The 20551-nt window shown below is 34.4% G+C and overlaps 1 protein-coding gene across 2 annotated transcripts in view; it reads left to right on the top strand.

Moving 5' to 3' along the window:
* Positions 1-19721, top strand: part of LOC149794198 (retinoblastoma-binding protein 5 homolog) — a 95499-nt gene extending 75778 nt beyond the window's left edge. For both annotated transcript variants that reach the window (XM_089968307.1, XM_089968305.1), the window contains 4 exons: positions 6139-6232; positions 8222-8384; positions 13547-13651; positions 17497-19721. In XM_089968307.1, the coding sequence (XP_089824433.1) occupies positions 6139-6232; positions 8222-8384; positions 13547-13651; positions 17497-17513 (379 nt within the window). In that variant the 3' untranslated portion in view covers positions 17514-19721. The remainder of the gene's footprint in view (positions 1-6138; positions 6233-8221; positions 8385-13546; positions 13652-17496) is intronic.
* The last annotated feature ends 830 nt before the right edge of the window (positions 19722-20551 follow it).

Here is a 20551-nt window from a genome sequence, read left to right as displayed (position 1 = left end):
AAGTTTGGTAATTGTTCCTAATAATTGAACCTCAGTATATTGTTGAAATTAATAATAAGGCAGAAAATTTTCAAATCTTAGATGTCAATGTTCAGAGATTTTAATTCCCAACAAATGTACGTCATTCTGCTTGGATATCACCACATGTATTCAATTATTTTTCATTCTTGTAAGGGAAAAATATAAAAACTATTCTTATCATGATAGAAAAGTAGTTGTATGGAAAGGATGTGTCAATAACGTAATCGTAATAAATTGATCTAATTCTTATAATTATTTTGATGGAAATGTAAAATATGTAGTTTCCTGTTTGTGACTGTTGGAGCGTTTGGGTAGCGAGAAAAAAAAAATAGAACCTTAAACAAAGGAACGTGCAAACTAATTTCTTTGAATAGTTTTTGCCATGTTCTTTTGTGTGGTATACCACTTTGTAGTTTATTAGTGTGGTCAAGTGAGTAAAATGTGATACCACGTCATTTTTTCATTTAATTCATTATCAGATTAATTAGGATCAATTACCAAACTTCCGTTGTTAATGATGGGGACATAATTTGCGCTGTTAAGTGAAATGCACAAAATCAGATGGATTCTTGTTATAGAAACGCACCTTTCAGAGGCAGAAATTGACTTCATCTTCTCATGCTAATATTTTATGACTGTTTACAATGGCCACAAGAATGTTAATACTCATTCTTGTCTTAACATCTGAAGAGGAGTCAGTTTTATTGTTGTGTTCATTTTGGTTGGATTTATTTATTCAAATTATTATTCACTGGGGTTACAAGTTGCACAATAATATTCTTGGAGTAAAACATTATTTTGGAATTTTAGTTAATTCAGTCCAGGACATTTTGGATTAGATTATCGTGATTCATCAAAAGACTGTTAGCAAATCACCAGGGTTGTATCTAGGATACACGTTCATGCAAATTCCCACCAAATTTAAAATTTCCCACAAGATTTTTAATCCTATGCAGGCAAAATCTCGCAAAAAATAAGAATTGTGCACATTTTCTGTTAAGAATGCATTATTTTATTATTTTCCTTTGCTCTAAAATTCCTGGTTGTCACTCTCGGCGAATACATTGTACTTGTGTAGTTGTAAATACATCACGTATTTCTGTGTGTCATGTGCTCAATTCTGATTGGTTAATAACAAAGGTCAGAAGAGAATGTTTGATAGAAAGGCTGGCTTGGTGGAACAAGATGTTAAATGGCTAAATCAGTTAAAACTCTGACACTTTTTCATTATTTTAGCAGTAATACTTCTAATAACAGTCAGGGTAAAGAAGTTTCTGTCAATAGGCGCAATGACAGCAAACACACTTCCTCAGGCTTATCCCATATCAGATGATACTAGTGATGATGTACTTAAAGATGGTGGTGATGAAAATAAGGGTCCATCTAACGCCAAGAAAAAACTACTCTTTCAATTCAGACTAGAAACAAAATCGAACATGGCTGGAAATGAAAAAGAAAAATGAGATGCTTTGCAAACAGTGTGTAAATACTGGCAAAAAAATTCTTTCACACTTGGAAATGCTAATTTCATGACATCAACACTTGACAGACATGTTGAATTACAAGCTCACAAACAGGCGAACCAGGATTTGAAACTAAGTGAAAATCTTAAAACTACATGCATGGCAGCTATCAGCAAGAAATCTGAATCAATTATTCATGCTATGTCAGTTGCATATTACTTGGCGAAGGAGAATATTGCTTCTCTAAAATATGGCTCACTGTTGGATTTTGTTGACTTTCTGGGTGTTGGTGTTGGCAACATGAGAGTAGGAGGAAGTGCAACATATTTGTCAAGGGCTTCTGTAGAGGCATTTCAGGTAAGTTCTTTTATTTTATTTACATTTTTTCTATTGAAATTTAGATGGAAAAATGGCGTATACTAACAAGCAACCAAAACAGGTTCAGATTAGTGCAATACCATTCCGGTGGCCTAGTGGTTAGAGTGTCTACCTCGGATGTGGGAGGTCGGCGGTTCAATCCTTGGCCAAGTCATACCAAAGACTTAAAAAATGGTACTAACAGCTGCCTCACCTGCCACTCAGCATTAAGAGGTTATTGTTAGGACTGGTCATTCTGGTGTCAGGATAATGTGGCTGGGTGGGACATCATGCTACATGTCTGGCATGATGCCCCAGTGATAGTCATCACTATAAACTGTCACACTGCAGACATCATAGCGATATGACTGAATTTTTTTGTTAAACTGTGTTTAAAATCCAAACCACACACACGCACACACACACCAATCAGTGCATATCTTTAGGAATCCTTTTGTTACTAAAAATAGCACCTGTCATCGTGATCGGCCAATGAAATTGCATTTGGTAGCTAGTCGTCATAACTTCGTGTCAACGTTTGATGGTGGATAACATTTTTCTGTTTTAATTGATCTGGATTATTGGTACCTGTTTCTTTTGTCATGAAATTCATTCTTGTCTGAACAGGTCACATTTCAGTATGACTGTAACGAGTTTTCATGTGTTTGAAATGATACAGTCACTGTTGTTTGAATAATTTCCTGAGCATGTAAGGAGTTGCTGTCAACATTGTGATACAGCACATTAGTCAGACAAATCACACTGTTTGAAACTTATATAATGCTTTAGTAAATGAGTTATTATTATTATTTGCTCTGATGATCATTGCAGCAAATGACATTGACCCTGATCAGCTCATATCACAACTGTTCATATGTAGGGACCCATCAATGATGTATATAATTCTAATGTTTTTTGTTTTTAAAATTATTGTAAAAAGACAGGCATAATCACTTCCTTCATTACTATAACTGAATGACTTTATTTAACAGAGAGAGGGAGAGAGACTGTAGTGCAATATTATTTTAGCATTTAAACACCTTGATGGGATTTCTTAACATGACCGAATTATCACAAGACATCATCCTAAGACAATCCATGGTCTTAGGTTACGGTTTTTGCACAATTTGCATCTGATTTTGGTCATTTTACTTTGGTTTTTTTAAATAATATATTTGTTTTACATTTCTCTAATACTTTAATAATAATAAAATAATAATAATAATTATGATAATAAAATACTTTTGTACTTTGATTTATCATCAAGCTTTATTTTTTTCCAGGATTGCATAGCAACATAGATAAAATCTGAGTTAAAGCAGAAAGTACAGTGTAGTCCATTCATTTGCATCTTAACTGATGAGAGTACAGACATTTCAAATACCAAGAAGTTGGTCATTTATGCCAGAATCAATGAACCAACCATGTTTGTTTCCATTTCTTGGATTGTTAAAACTACGTTAAAAATCCATATCACACACACACACATTTCTTGGAAAAGAAGGTTCCTCTTGAAAAAGTTGTTGGTTTGGCAGTGAGAAAAACCCTCACATGATGAGCATTCATTGTATGGCTCATAGATTGAATTTGTGTACATCTCATGCATCGAAAAACATTCCGTACCTCAAGGTAACCTTTGAAGGCACAGTTAAAGACCTGTACTATCTTTTTAATAAATCTGCCAACAGAACAGCTGAATTGAAGGAAATCCAGAAGTTCTGGACAGTCCACAACTGAAAGTCAGAGGGATGCATGAAATAAGATGGCTGGCATTTTATGATGCACTATTTGCAATTTTTCACAGCTGGGGGGCTCTTGTGAATTATTTCAAAAAGAATAACAAGACAAAAGAGTGTCAAGACTTGATGAATAAACTCAAAGACTACAGATTTGTGGCATGCATGAATATTATGAGGGATATCATACCTCACTTAACACAGCTAAATATGCCTTTACAGAAATCTGACTTTGATATAGCAGCTGTGTCACCGGCACTTGATATTTTGAATTCTACCTTACAGAAAGCAGACACGGGAAAATCCTGTCACCAGACCTGTATGTCTGAAAAATTTAAATCATCTAAGGATGAAGACAAAAGAAAAATCACTTACAATGGTGTTGAACTAAAGTTACAGAGGAGCACATTGAAAAACGTTTTAGATGATGTGTCTGACCTTCACCATGAGTTGTTACAAATTTACAGGTGGAGATGGCTGCAAGATTTCCAAAGAGCAGCACACAGGTGGCAACATCATTTGAGGTTCCTGGTCTATGTAACCTCACATTCCTGTCTTCTGAAGAACAAGAAATGTATGGTTATGACCAAATACAAACTCTCTGTGATCATTTTCCTCAGGAGAAGAAATCAAAAGATGCTATCAGTCCCCCTTTGTGTGACCCAAAACATGTTTTGACAGTGGTCTCTTTCAAAGACTATCATTAAAAGAGAAATGTATCCTAGAGACAAAATGTGGCAGATTGTACATCAGCATCATGCAGACATATTTCCAAATCTTCAGTTATCATCAGTGGTTATGGTTATGCCATACCAAACTGCTGACTGAGAGAGGATTCAGCAATCAAAATCAAACCCAAACTGCCGGAAGCCATCTAGGGTTCTCAACAGACTCATGATGATTTAAAATGAAGGACCTCCTCTGAGAGAATTCAACTTTAACAAGGCATTGGTAGAGTTGAGGATGAGGAAGGACAGGAGGCTATTTAGGAAATAGTGATCATATTTGCAAATAATGCAGTCACAATTACAGTCTGTCTGGATGCAGATGTATATATGTTCCAGTAAAGAGTAAACTGTTATAATAACTGTATATGTACTTTCCCTAATTCATTTTGAGCTTTGGACTTTCCCTTAAAACTTATTTTGTGTCATCCATGAAAGGAAAATATGTGCTCTTCTGATCTTTCTTAGTATGGATTTGTAACCAATCAGATTTGAGCATGTGACATGCAGGAAGTACATGACACTGTTTTTTAAGATTGGCCAGAGGAGTGACACTATTTGCAGTCTATGGTTTGATTTTTTAATGGTTAGTGTGTAGATAGAATGTTATTAGAAAACATAAGACTTTGATTTCAGTTTTAAGTGTTATACTGTAATATAAAGAAGACATGATATCCATTTAATGCACTTATACTTGCTATTGATCTTTTTGAATACATTCTGTTGTTTTTTTTAACACCGTGCTGGAAGGTCACCCTTATGGCTAAGTTTTCCCCCCTTTTTTCAGATTCAGTGGGGGCATGTACCCACATTTATCAAATCCTAGATGCAACCCTGCATGACCACATTCAAGGCCATTGGCACATTAGCATATTCAAAACTTAAGGCATATCAACACATTCAATATATTGGAATTTGTTTGGAATACCACTGAAATTCAATTGGAACTTTATACATTTGGACTTGTGATAGAATGTTTAGGACTATTTTGGGATTTAATCCACAATACTGTAAGTTCTTTTTAAATTTTCACTTTGTATTCTAGGGAAATAAATTATTTGTTGACTTCACAAAAACTTGTTGCTTTTAGCTTATTTCTGTTACTTAGCTTAAGATAGTGTTATATCAGTGTATAGCTATTGTTTCAGTTACAGTGGTTGAATTCTAATTTCTATGTAATTTTTACCCCAGTATAAAGTGACATTGCTTGTAACACAGTACACTTTCATGGCTCCCATAGTGTTATTCTGAGGGGTCACTGTAGAGTTACTGTTGTCCATGCGTCACATGTTAGTTACAGTTTGCATCTAGCTCTGTGTTCCTATACATTGCCACACTGCAGACATCATAATATGACTGGAAAATTGTTATAGCTACATTGCAAATCCAGATCACACACACACTAGCTCTGTGTTCCTGTGTACTGCCACACTGCAGACGTAGTAGCGATATGACTGGAAAATTGTTACAGCTACATTAGAAGTCCAGATTACACACACACTAGTTCTGTGTTCCTTGAAAATGTTTATAGTTTTGAAACTTTGAAACTAATGATTCTTGGAACTTTTCACATTATTTTTAATACAAATTTGTCTCGAAAAATGAAATGTTCTGTCATTTTTTTCCTCCATTAAGCAAGGTAAATAGTGACAATCTTTGAAATGCATGAAAGTCCATATGTAAACTGTCTTGTAAGTTATTTGAGGAAAAAGTTTGTTTAAATGATTCATGATATTAATGTTTTGTATATGATGGGGGTTTATTTGCAATTAAAATGTGTAGGTTTAAAAAGAGTTAAAATTTATTAACTTGAATCTTCTTGATTTCTTATTCCAGTGATGAAGAAAGGGAGGATGAGGATGCCTTGATGTATCTCCCTGTGTCACCAGAAATAGATGAACCAGAAGAGGGATGGCTGCCATCAGATGCGGTAAGCTTTTGTATCTTATGTATGAGTGATATAAACAGTAATGTATTGCTTGTGGAAAGTATATAATTAGATCTTTCAATAGAAGTAGAATATTCTGGTCAATCAGGGTCTGGACATAAAAGTCAAATGTCGTACCAGCATAAACTGATTGGATTTATAAATTTTCATCAATATTTACACCAGAGAACAGAGTAAGTGATGTAATGAAAAATCGATTGCAGGACCAAACATTGAGAGTGTCATGGTTTTGTATATAAATTTTGTCAAACTTTAGTTTTTAGGCAGTCAAGTTAGATTGCTCCCCCTTTTGAATAGCCATCCCCTCCCCTTCCTTGACCAGCTGCTACACACTTATCATGGTCAGGATCCGTTTGTACAGATGAGTTCTTGTTCATATGTACCTCTCTAATGTGGCCAGTGGCTAGCATATAGTGCAAAATTATGTAAAATGTACCTCTCCTAAGTGGACAGTATATAGTTTTACAGAGGGAAATCTCATTAATATTTGCTAATTTCTGACAATGTTCTTAGAGGTAGATAAATTATGTTAGGTCTTGTAACTTTGATTATTGTATTATTACCACTATAATTATCTAAATGACAAACACTAACAGCTGAGAAGCACAGAATTGTTCTGCTCATAACAGTGTGACATCTGGTTGCCATAAAGTAAAATTGGTATGTTAACAGTTTTAGCTTCCCTCGTATAGATCAGAAGATGTACCAGACTATAACCAGTTTATCTTGCAACAGTCTCACTTTCTTTGTAAATAATTAGCATTTTTATGTCACAGCTACAAATTATTTCACAGTGGTACAGTTGCCAATGAAGGAATAATGGAGAGTTAACCATAGAGTTTAACAATGAAAGGGCAAGTTAAGAGTAAGAGGGAGTGTTTAATAATGAGAGGGAGGGTTAACAGTGAGAGAGTTTCATGATAAGTGAGAGAGTTTATCAGTAATAGGAAAAGTGTATTGGTCATAGGAAGAGTTTAACAGTAAGTGAGAGAGTTTAATGGTAAAAGGAAGAGTTTAACGTTAAAAGGAAGAGTTTGACGGTAAGTGAGAGAGTTTAATGGTAAGAGGAAGAGTTTAGTGGTAAGAGGAAGAGCTTAACAGTGAGAGAGTTTAATGGTAAAAGGAAGAGTTTAACAATAAGTGAGAGAGTTGAACAGTAAAAGGAAGAGTTTAATGGTAAGTGTGAGAGTTTAATGGTAAGTGGAAGAGTTTAACGGTAAGAGGAAGAGTTTCATGTTAAGAGGAAAAGATTAACAGTAAGATGTGAATTTAACAGTAAGGGGAGAGTCCTATGATCATTGCTGAGAAATTAGCAGTTGGAAGGATTCAAATAAACATCATCTGTTATTCATTCTACTGCAGTTACATGATTCTTTTTAGTGATTTTCCACAATGATTGTTAGTTATTCATAATGTTATTAAATAATGTTAATGCAAGTTTTATCACATTGATTCCATAACATGCTTGTGATTTTTAGATGAAATTATTTAAACATTTGTTATGCCTATTTTTTATTTTATTCATAAATATTAACTCATATCTGTGTGATCCCCCTCTAGTAGGGTCACCCTGTTTTATAGGGCCACATTCCTGCAGAAGAAATGACCTTATAAGAGGGGGAGATCACTGTAATGTTTCATTGTAACATACATATATCTTCTATACAGATGTGTTTTATTGTGATTGATATATTACAGTACATCCTTGATTTAGGCAAAATTGTATTATTATTATTATTATTATTATTATTGTTATTATTATTGCAGTGATGCTTCTCAAGATCGAAATACATTTTTTTCTGGTCCAGCACCTTTTGCTCTGTGAATGAAATTAACTCAGTAAAATCCACAAATTTCTAAGCCAACATTTTTATTTTGTCCAACAGATTTTCAGTCTTGAGAGGTGTGACTTTATTATTATTATTATTATTATTATTATTAGTATTAGTATTAGTATTATTATTATTACAGGGTCCTGTATCAGAAGAGAACCAACCACCAGTGAACCAAACTCCCCAGCATAGCTCTGGAGAGAAGAGAAAAACCCAGTCCAGTGGGGATCAGGGAGCCCCATCCCCTAAGAAAAGAAAGATTAAGATGGTAGATGTGGACCTCCCAAGTGCTCCGTTAGATGGTACTTTTAAAATCATAAAAAAAAACTTATCAAGCACCTTGTATCAAAATTTTACTAGATTTAACACAAAAAAAAATTAATTCTGGCATAAAGGGTTTTCAGATTTGTTATTGTTGATGTTGTAGGGTTTAACGCCATTTTTCAGCACACGATATGCTATATATGGCGGCCAGTATTATTGGTGGATGAAGAACCTGGAAAATCCCCAGAAAGAACCACCGACCCTCAAGAAGTTACTGGCAAGTTTTCTCACATACCCACATTGGCCGAATCCGAGACTCAAACCCACGCAGACAGAGGTGAGATGGCAGTGATCCGTAACGGAGAGCACTTTAGACCACTTGGCTACTTGGGGCCCCTTTCATATTTGTAGAAATGTTGCTAATCCACCATTACATATGGCTGTCATTACTAATAGATAAAAACTTAAAATGATTTCTTCTCAGAAACTGCTCAGCAGAACTTGACCAAATTTGACAAAAAAGCATCCTGATAATTAAGGTTTTGCCTTTATGATTGTCCACTGTTGCAAAAAATGGAAAATCTTATAAATGATATAGTTTTTAATAACTAATCAACACAATTTGTTCTAATTTTACTGGAGTCATTCTGGCATGATGAGCTGTTAAGTTTATACAAAAAATGCCAGTCTGCCATCAAATATGGCTGCTGTTACTAAAAATAAACAAAACTTTAATGTCTTCCACAACACCACTTAATTTTAATTAACTTTTACAGTAAGTGTGCTAGCTTGAATGCCTTTCAGATTTATACAAATGATGACATTCCAGTATGGCTGCCACAGAGATCCTGAAATTACTGTATTTACTGGCCATGTCAGGCAGATCAAGTTTTTTTCTGGTACTTACTCAGAGTCATAGAATCTCTCAAATATCATTATATCAAATTGGCTCTAATATTTTTAATCATTAAACTGCTAAATATACACCCTAATGAACACACAAGGGCAGTATGTCTTGTTTACAGATTGTTTCTTTGACAATCAGTAAAGGTGTAAATAAATAAGCTTACTTAGAGCGACTAGGTCTAGTTTACACAGTTCTTGTGATTTTGTTTTCCTAGTTTTTTAAACATAGTGATAAAACACAGGACAAAATAGATATGAGAGCTTATCACCTGGACTTATCAAAGCCTTTTAATTGAAGGATTGCACCAGGATATTATGTATGATAGATATTACAGCAGACCCAGCATGCTTTGTGGATTTTAAGAATATTGTGTCTCGATTTGTCAATGCATCATTCCTTTCACACAAAATATATAAAACCTAAGTACAAAGATAATAGCAACAACAACTGATTTTTATTTTCCTTTTCTAAGACTTGTTTGGGGACCTGACAGATTTACTTCCCTTGTGATGCAGAGTTAGTTTATTTACTTTACAGTTGGACTTTTAACAGTTGCTAAGATATGAATAAAGGCTGTGTCTAAAAATAAAGATAAGTCATACCAACAATTGTGTGATCCAAGCTTTTCATTTAGTGTGCCCCATGTGGCCAAGTGCCCTAAAGTGCTTGCCTTTACTGATCACTGCCATCTCACCTCTGTACACGTGGGTTTGAATCTCAGGCTGAGCCATTGTGGGTATGTGAGAAAGCTGCCAGTAGCTTCCGCTGGGTCAGAGGTTCTTACTGGGGTTTTCTCAGATTCTTCCTCCACCAGTTGTAGTGGCCACCATGTAAAGCCTATCTTGTGTTGAGAAATGGGGTTAACCCAAAACAATAACAACAAAGCTTTTCTTTCCTTTCTAGTTTCATTACCTGTGTGAATTTGCACTCACAAGTTCGCATACTAACAGGTGAGTGCCATCATGGCCACTTAGGGATTTTGTTTAATGGATCACTGTGAATATTGATGCATATTATGGTCATCATTTAAAACATCATATATTGACAGATCTTGGTGCTTCCAGGATTTTTTAAAGAGATATTATCATAGATACCAACCGTTACACTTTTGGTGTAATCACTGCACTTTTTTCAGAAATTACTTTTTCTCTTGCATGTATATGGATTATTCTTTTTGGTTCATTAAAAAATAAAGTAATAGAAAGTTGTTTATCTCATGTTTATTATAATCTCTTTAATTCCACTCATAAATTTGAGAATATTTTTAAAAAGATGACTGCTGCATTAGAATAGCATAAGAGTACATTCCCTCTTTGCTATTTATAGCAATGATATATGATACATTTCCAAGAAAACAGATGGGTTTCTTCAAATATGAACTTTGCCTCACAGATTCATTATATTGATAACCTTGTTTGTTAGCAGACCAATCTGTATTTTTAAAGAAAATGGCACCAGATGTTTAGTGAATTGCTTTATGGTGTGAGTTGTAGATGTTATGTGATGGAAAATATTAGAGCAGATAGATCTTTTCAAGCTTCAAAACATGTCAGATCAAAGGACAAATCAACACCTGCAGAAATTTTTCTGGGGGTGGGGGGAAACATGTAGTGGTCAGCCATTAAATTTTACAGATGTAGGCCAAAACATATATAGAGGTGAAATCCAGAGGGGGGTAGGCTGCAGGTGCCGCACCCCCTTGCCCATACATATGGTAACCCTTGCAGCACTTTGATAACATGATCATGCTTAATGCAAAATTCCAGTTCATGATCATTTGGTGAAGTTACACATATAGCATAGCTGCCAAGTGTCCCATTTTTTATCCATATTTGTCCCGTACTTTGGACCTGAATACAGGTGTACGTTTTTTTTGCAACAAATACGTTTTTTTATTTTAAAATATCATTTTAAAAAATTCCATGCATTTTTCAGTTTAGAACAGGCACTCAGTTCCATTCTGATAGAAATGTATCGCATGCATATAGGAATACAGTTCTACAGTATGACTGCTTTGTTTGAAATCGAGGCTACAATGCCTGTCTATATCCACCAAATTTGTTTTCGCAAACAGTTACTGATGTCACTGTATCTCATCTTCATAATATTCAGCTTCTAATCAAGTTGAATAGGAAAGCAGAATACTCCGAATTTTATGCAGGAAAGACAAGAAAACAGAACTGGAAGGACAAATGTGCTGTCTTGTTTAGATTTGTGAAACCATCTAGTAAAGGAGAAAACTCAACGCTTTGCAAATTGTGTAATGTGATTTCGCTATTCAGCATGGAGGCACCCATGAAATAAAGAGGACGATAAAGCTAATAAACATCAGCTTCCTGCTTCATCATACACAACTCAGCCTGATCTTACGACGTATATAAATACCAGAGAGAACCTTGGTGTAACTCGATTGAAATTTGGTTTATTAAATTTCTTTTGTAAATTAGCCTTCCTCTTTCAGTTACTAGTGTTGCTGACAATTTATTTTGCACAAGTTTTCCAGACAGTAAAATCGCACAGGATTTCTCCTATGCTAGAATGAAAACAGTTCAATAAGAAAATCACACAGAATTGAGATCATCAATGAAAGTTGATAAATTTAAATCGATAATGATTGGAGAAAAAAATAAGGTGTGGAAAAGGCTACTATAAAAAGTCTGTCAGAGTGTGTTGCACTTATGCACCTTCTGAATGGGCACCTGAATGGAATATGGTACAACACATGCATCTTTGACGTTAAATAATTATGTAAAGCACTGTCCTACTTTACTGATGGTTGTATATGTTGTTGTTGTTGTTATTATAGGGTTTAACGCCATTTTTCAGCACAGGATAGGCTATACATGGCGGCCAGTATTAATGGAGGAGGAAGAACCCGGGAAAACCCCGGAAAGAAACACCGACCAACGAGAAGCTACTGGCAAGCTTTCTCACATATCCACATTGGTTGAACCTGAGACTCGAACCCACACAGACAGAGGTGAGATGGCAGTGATCCATGACGGAGAGAGCTTTAGACCACTCAGGGCCCCGTATATGTTGTAAATAGTTACATGTGCGTTAAAATTTTAAAAATCAGTATTTGTTCCTGAAAATCAGTATTTTTGTCACACGCAGTCAGTATTTTTGTATTGTGAGGTTGGCAGCTATGCATGTAGACTAGATAAAGTAAGTGCTGACCAGAAATAATTTTTCAGTATATTTTGTATTCTGATTCTAATCATTGTGGATTTTGTGACAAGAATTTTAACCAGCTGCAGAAGCAGGTTAGTAGCAAAAATAAATGTATTCTTTTCATTCAGGCATGTAATGTACAGATTGCATTTTTATGCCCAAATTCCAGCTTTTCCCCCATTTATAATAGCAATAATTATGCTTATACATCTTGCATTACCCCTTTTGACTTACAATTGGATACCATATATGACATAATTTTTTGTGTGATTGTAAATATTTGTGCAGTTTTTAGTGGATTGTTTTGAAACTTAGTACATATTATGTCCATCACTATCAGATGTGCCTCTTGACCAATAATTGTTCTCATACTACTTTCAAAATAACTGCTTTTGACTTGTGTCCATAATGGGTTAATGTTGGGATGCAGGGGAGACTGGGGTATAGTAAGTTGCTCACCATTCCTTCAGTTTTGGTTTATGTTTAAGAATGGGGAGATTAAGGTTTTATTGAAGGAGATATAAAGTTAAAAGAAAAGAAAAAAAATGATCGGTAGCATATTGTGCTAAATAAAGCTGTCTGTTTTTCATTTTCAATCCCATCATCACTTTTTCCTGACCCTATATTAGTATACTTAGGGGTTGGATGCAGATATTAAGGTTATTGTGTATATACTGTAATTATATCATACAGTTTGAAGCCTGTACTTTGGATACATTTATGGTGTTACGTTTAAACAGCCACATTTTCAATGTCACTTACAATAAAGAACTGCAGCAGTAAACCTGTACTAAACAATGGCCTATTTGCATGAGGCCATTTATTAGACAATGGCCTATCTTCAAAAGGCCATTTATTAAACAATAGCCTATCTTCAAGGGGCCATTTATTAAAACAACAACCTATCTGAAAGAGGCCATTATTAAACAATGGCCTATCTTAAGCCATTTTCCTTACTTCCCAGAACTGGCTATTATAAGACAGGTTGGACTGTAAATATAATTATAGTCTTTACAGTGAATATGGTTCCTTATCCAGATGTGCAGAAGTACCATTTGCAAAAATATGAATGATTTAAATACTCTTATACTAATTTTTAGGTGATTCTTGTTCTTTCAGAAATACACCCTCTACTCAATGTAAGGAAACCACAAGAAAAAACACACAAGAAACCTGCCAAACAGAAACAGAAATCTGGCAAGTCAGAGAAGTCAAAACACAAAGGTAACACAGTCTCTTGGTCTAGCTTGCCGAGCTTAGGTAAAAATAGATAGAACTTTTATAATGGCAATGCATTTGTGATTATTTGCACAGGATTTAATTTTTAATTTTGTATGATTTATTTGGCATTTTTGCATGTACTGCTTTAAGCTTGAAAAGCTTATATGTATTTGAGCAGTAACCATTAGCAGCATTTGAACCTGTCCCTATGGATTTCGTACATACAGTCGTGATGAAGAGTGCACCAAAGTCATGTGAACTTGATCCAATTCCAACATCACTACTGCTTGAGTGCTTAGATCCAGTAATTCCTTCACTAACTGATGTTATTAATACCTCTCTCTCATCCAGGGAATTCCCATCATTTTTCAAAACTGCCATTGTAAAGCCTCTGCTGAAGAAACCAACACGAGACCATAATGATTTAAAGAACTACCACCCAGTTTCTAATCTCCCATTCATATAAAAATTCTTAGAAAAGGTTGTTCTATCCCAGCTTGTATCTCATCTAAATTCAAACATTCTTTTTAGCAATGTACAATCTGCATATCGCCCTTGCCACAGTACTGAAACTACTCTTCTAAAAGTAGTTAATGACATTCTCTCTACGTTGGATAGCTGAAAGATTACAGTCCTCACCCTCCTTGATTTGTCTGCAGCATTTGACACAATAGACCATGATATATTACTTCACTGTCTCCAGCATGTATTTGGCATTCATGATACAGCCTTACTGTAGCCTTACTGTAGTTCAAGTCCTACTTGGTCAACAGGACACAAATTGTATCTGCAAATGGAATACACTCCAGCCCAGCTGATCTATGTTGTGGTGTTCCAAGGCATCTGTTCTTTGGCCTGTTCTCTTCATTCTATACACTCAGTCACTCTCAGGTGTCATAGATCATCATCCAGTGTCTCACCAGTTGTATGCTGATGACACCCAAATATACATATCTAGCCACCCAACTGAAGTTGATGCTACCATCCAAGGTGTAGAGAGGTGCATTTCTGATGTGAAATCATGGATGACATGTAACACGCTGCAGGTGAATGATGATAAAACTGAGGCCATTCTGATCACAACACAAAGACTTTCTCATTCACATCCTTTACCTCAAACAATAACTATCAGCAACACCATCATTAAGTTCACACAATCAGTACAAAACCTAGGTGTTACTCTGGACAGTACTCTCACATTGCACCAACATGTCGTGAACATATGCAAGGCTGCATATCTTGAGCTGAGATGCATCAGCTCAATTCGCAAATATCTTTCAATTGATGCCACTAAAACACTTGTGTGTTCATTAGTACTTTCAAGATTGGACTATTGTAACTCAATTCTGATTGGTTTGTCTCAATATCTGCTCCAGAAACTTCAAAAAGTTCAAAACACAGCTGCTCTGATCATACTTAGAGTACCACGATCAGAGCACACCTCCCTGCTGTCAAGGTCTATCTCAGTGTCAGGTTTGTCTTTAACACCTTTATGGCACTTTTCCACTAGTGCTTTTTAAGGTAAGGCAGTGGAATTCGGTTACTTTCTACATTTGCCCAGTTGTTGTTGTTGTTATGGGATTTAACGTCATTTTTCAGCACAAGATAAGCTATACATGGCAGCCAGTATTAATGGTGGAGGAAGACCCAGGGAAAACCCCCGAAAGAACCACCGACCCACGAGAAGCTATCGGCAAGCTTTCTCACATATCCACATTGGCCGAGCCCAAGACTCGAGCCCACACAGACAGAGGTGAGATGGCAGTGATCCGTGACGGATAGCACTTTTGACCACTCGGCCTCTCAGGGCCCCCATCTACCCAGTAAAGTTACATGTTTTAAAGGTCATAATCAGATTTAATATTTATGAACTTTTATGATATCGATATGGTAGATGGGGACACATAACCAACTTTGCTTCTTTCTATTATGAATTAATTTTCTAAGTCCTTGTATCTGAGTTTCAGACCTGATAATTGTAATTTATAATAATTATAATTCTTAGTGAAAAAGTTTTACGTCAAAGATCCAGTTAAAATCTTTAGTTAGTTTTAATTGAAATTGAAGTGAATATTTTTTTCTTCCCTAAAAAATGAACATATCAGTTACTATACCATGACTGCAGATTCTTCATTGCAAATGGAATGAAGCAGAAAGTGACTGCTTGGATTGATGTCCATGGAATAGAAAAAAGAATTCTTTATTTTGTATTGTATATACATCAAACCCATGCAGTCCATCAAAGAAATAAGCCAACCTTGTTCTGGTGCTTTGTTGTTTCATCTTGTATATTCATCAAACCCATGCAATCCATCAAAAAAATAAGTTGAACTCCTTCTGGTGCTGTGTTGTTTCATCTTGTATATACATCAAACCCATGCAATCCATCAAGGAAATAAGCCGACCTCCTTCTGGTGCTGTGTTGTTCACAGTCAGTAGGAATATGAAACTACAACTATATGAAAAGAATAAGATGGCTTCTTACAGACTTTGATTTTAAATTAATTTTCAAGACTTAAAACATGTTTTACAGTTTGTTTGTACAAGAATACTGACAGTCTCACCATTTTCCTGTACAGAGGCAATTTTATTGTTAAAGACTGGCTTATACTGGTGTAATGGAACTTCCAATTTTTCTGGCAAGATTGTTGTTGCCTTTGTTGTTTTAGCAACAACATAATTTTATTTATTCCCTGTTTGCACAGGGATGTAAAATAGACTCATTGTAACTGCCTTCTTGTCATAAGAGGTAGCTAATGGAAGTAACATTTTCACACTGGGGTGTGTCCTATGATGGTGTTCCAACTGAGATGGTCTTGGAGTGCTGTTTATCTAAATTATTTTCATGACCGCACTCTTGTTTGTCTTTATCTTTCTTTGTTTTCCTTGTTTAATTTCTAAATTTACACTGTAATGTATAGCCAGGATTGTGCTGATGTGCTATTAAACCCTATACTTACATTCATTTTTCTGCTATATTCCTCTATTTCATTGCACCCGTTGCACATGATGTCTGATACATTTATCTTATGACTGCTACCTATGGCTTGTAGAATTGGGGCAAAGTCATCTATTTTCACATTTGAGTTACTTTTATAGTGTCATCAGCAACCACATGCAGATGGCAACCAGCAACCTGATTTTTTAGACATATTGAACATTGTCAAACAGCTTGACCTGTTTTTGTCAAGAAAATATTGATGATGCACAATAGTATAAAGTTTTCAAGCAATTAGTTGACAGTTTTTGTTTGATTGATTGATTGAACAATATATTGATATATTTACAAGTAAATTGATTGATTGAACAGTATATTGATGTATGTACAAATAAATTGATTGAACAATATATTGATATATGTACAAATAAATTGACTGATTGAACAGTATATTGATATATTTACAAATAAATTGATTGAACAGTATATTGATATATTTACAAATAAATTGATTGATTGAACAATATATTGATATATGTACAAATAAATTGATTGAACAGTATATTGATATATTTACAAATAAATTGATTGAACAGTATATTGATATATTTACAAATAAATTGATTGATTGAACAATATATTGATATATGTACAAATAAATTGATTGAACAGTATATTGATATATTTACAAATAAATTGATTGAACAGTATATTGATATATTTACAAATAAATTGATTGAACAGTATATTGATATATTTATAAATAAATTGATTGATTGAACAATATATTGACATATGTACAAATAAATTGATTGATTGAACAGTATATTGATATATTTACAAATAAATTGATTGATTGAACGATATATTGATTTATTAATAAATAAATTGTTTCTTTAATTGTTTGCAGGAGATGGGTTAGGATAGAATGATGTATTGGAAGTGGAGGTCATGCTTAAATGCTGAGGATAAATCTGAAGAAAGGAACAGCTATATTTTAACAAGATATCAGTGTTATCATTTTTTTTTTCATATTGTGTAAGAGCTTCCAATGATCTTGCATAAAGAAAGTCATACAAGCAATATTTTGACATTGACACTTTGAGGACCTGACATGTTGAATCATTTATTTATTGAAGACTACACAAGAGACATTCTGAAAAATCACATTTCAGTTTTACACCACTGGGATATGTCTTTAGCTTTGAGAGAAATCTTGTAGAAGTTTACCAAATGGAAAACATTATTAAGAATTACCGTTATGACCAGAATTTCCTATCATAACACAGCTAAATACATACCCAAAGTTTGCAGGAAAATAACAGGCATTCTCCAGACTTTGTTACTCGGAAATGGCTTGGTATAGCGTCGACTGGAAGATTTTTAATGAATAAGCATTGCAAGTTTCCATTAAACTGTAGCAAAATTTGGAATTGGAAAATTGCTTTGGATATCATTCCACAAGATTATGGTACTGAAACAGTGTTGCCTTCATGTGGCATCTCTTGATTCATCCTCTGTCTTACACACACAAACACACACACACACACAATGTGCACATGCACGCTTGCACACTTGTGCTAAAAATGATAATGTACCACAGTCCTTCTTCAAATTAAATTTATCCATGAGGGAAATCTGCAGAGCCAGCCTGATGTTTAAATTCATTATATATCAGACAAGTATTAACCATTGTTCCCAAATTATCATGAAACTTTATTTTCTGCATGATTTTACTGCCATGTGTTTTTTTAATATATATATTCTTTAAGTAAGCTTTTACGATCATTTAATATAGGTATGTCCCTTTTTTGTATTTTATGTATATATGTAGTACTTGTTAAAATGAAGAATAAAGTAAAATGTTTTTGGTTCAGTTGCTCTGCATGATTATCTCTAAATAAAACCATTCAGGCACTTCAAATGCTGTTTTAGTACATCTCAAATCCAGTGGGAAACATCACTTCATAATCTATTAACCAGATTACATCCCCAGAACAAATGCTCTATTGTTTCTGGTGAACGATTATCAAAGGTACATTGATGAGTATCAGTGGCATGTATTTTATGCTAAACTGTATTCATCATAGAATTCTATGAAGAACACTATATTGAAACTATTGTAATTTAGAATTTGTTTTTGCTTTAAATACTTATGAATATGTATTTGACCAGTAGTAATAGTGAGGTTGAAATGTTTCCTGCCATCTTTTTTCACCAGTTGGTAAATCATTCAAGTTCAAAAGTAATTTGTACAAATCTTTATTACCTTTCATCTGTGAAGAATACTTTTTAAATGATGAGGGAATACCTGGCATTCATATCTGTATTAAATTCTAGGTTGAATTTTCTTCATAATGACCTTATAGGCTGAATGACACCTTGAAAGGCAAGAAGATTTGTATTGATATCATACTTTGATTTAAAACTTTCAAAGTCAAGATAACTTCCTAGTCAGTGAGCACATAGCTAAATAATATTATGTTTAATCCATTTCTTGTACATAATGGTTAATCCATTTCTTGTACATAATGGGTAATCCATTTCTTGTACATAATGGGTAATCCATTTCTTGTACAGGATGGGTAATCCATTTCTTGTACATAGTGGGTAATCCATTTCTTGTACAGGATGGGTAATCCATTTCTTGTACATAGTGGGTAATCCATTTCTTGTACATAATGGGTAATCCATTTCTTGTACAGGATGGGTAATCCATTTCTTGTACATAGTGGGTAATCCATTTCTTGTACATAATGGTTAATCCATTTCTTGTACATAATGGGTAATCCATTGCTTGTACATAATGGGTAATCCATTTCTTGTACAGGATGGGTAATCCATTTCTTGTATAGGATGGTTAATCCATTTCTTGTACATAATGGGTAATCCATTTCTTGTACATAATGGTTAATCCATTTCTTGTACATAGTGGGTAATCCATTTCTTGTACATAATGGGTAATCCATTTCTTGTACAGGATGGGTAATCCATTTCTTGTACAGGATGGGTACTTTGTTTACCCTTATTAGTGTGTTCATCCACATGTTTGTTGCCATAAGATATTCACATGCATGAGATATGTTTCTGTGTATTAAAAGTTTCCAAGCCAACAAAACATCATGCCAAAACATGTTTTTTTCTTCTTTATCTGCTTTGTTATCTTACCTGTATATTCATAACCGTATGTGGCAGTGTTTTTGATCTCACATATTTGATATTCAAACAAGTGAACAGATTCTCTTCAAGTTGTAAGATGTCTAGGAATCTAAGTTACTTTTCAAGCTAATATAAATGTTTTAATATCTCATTGCTAACCCTCCTTTTTGGATGTTCTGAAACAAGATCTGTCATTGCTAACCCTCCTTTGTGGATGTTCTGAAACAAAATCTGTTATTGCTAACCCTCCTTTGTGGATGTTCTGAAACAAAATCTGTCATTGCTAACCCTCCTTTGTGGATGTTCTGAAACAAAATCTGTCATTTATCTCTACTTCTGACTTGTCATATAAATGTGAAATATATTTCTTTCAGTTCATGAAGAAGATTTTATGGAGAGTTTGGCGAAATAGATGAACAAATGGATCACAGTGGTGTTCAAAACTTATTTTACCAGTTACTGTCAGGATGCGTTTTGCCCAGTTTCTCAGAAACTTTTATCATGTGTGTTTTACCCAGTTTCTCAGAAACTTTTATCATGTGTGTTTTACTTTCAAGTTTATCTGTACCATTTAAGCTGACAGAACTTTATCCCCATTAGAGTAAATTTAGTAACCCATTGCAGTTTTTAACCTTTAATGAAAGTTTCATGCTCGTCTTATTTCTTATGCAGGCTGCTTTTGTTATGGTAACACTAGTATAGTAAAAATAGATGGATACACAGAAAAGAAACAAAACATTTTGTCCTTATTGAGAAAATTCCCACATGTATATTATCTTAACCAAATTTGCTCTTTCAGCACAAAG

This window comes from Sinohyriopsis cumingii, chromosome 8, assembly GCF_028554795.1.
Source record: "Sinohyriopsis cumingii isolate HCF-2022 chromosome 8, ASM2855479v2, whole genome shotgun sequence".
NCBI classification, from domain to species: domain Eukaryota; kingdom Metazoa; phylum Mollusca; class Bivalvia; order Unionida; family Unionidae; genus Sinohyriopsis; species Sinohyriopsis cumingii.
Note: the sequence above shows the minus strand (reverse complement) of the source record. Positions and strands in the feature narration are given on the sequence as shown.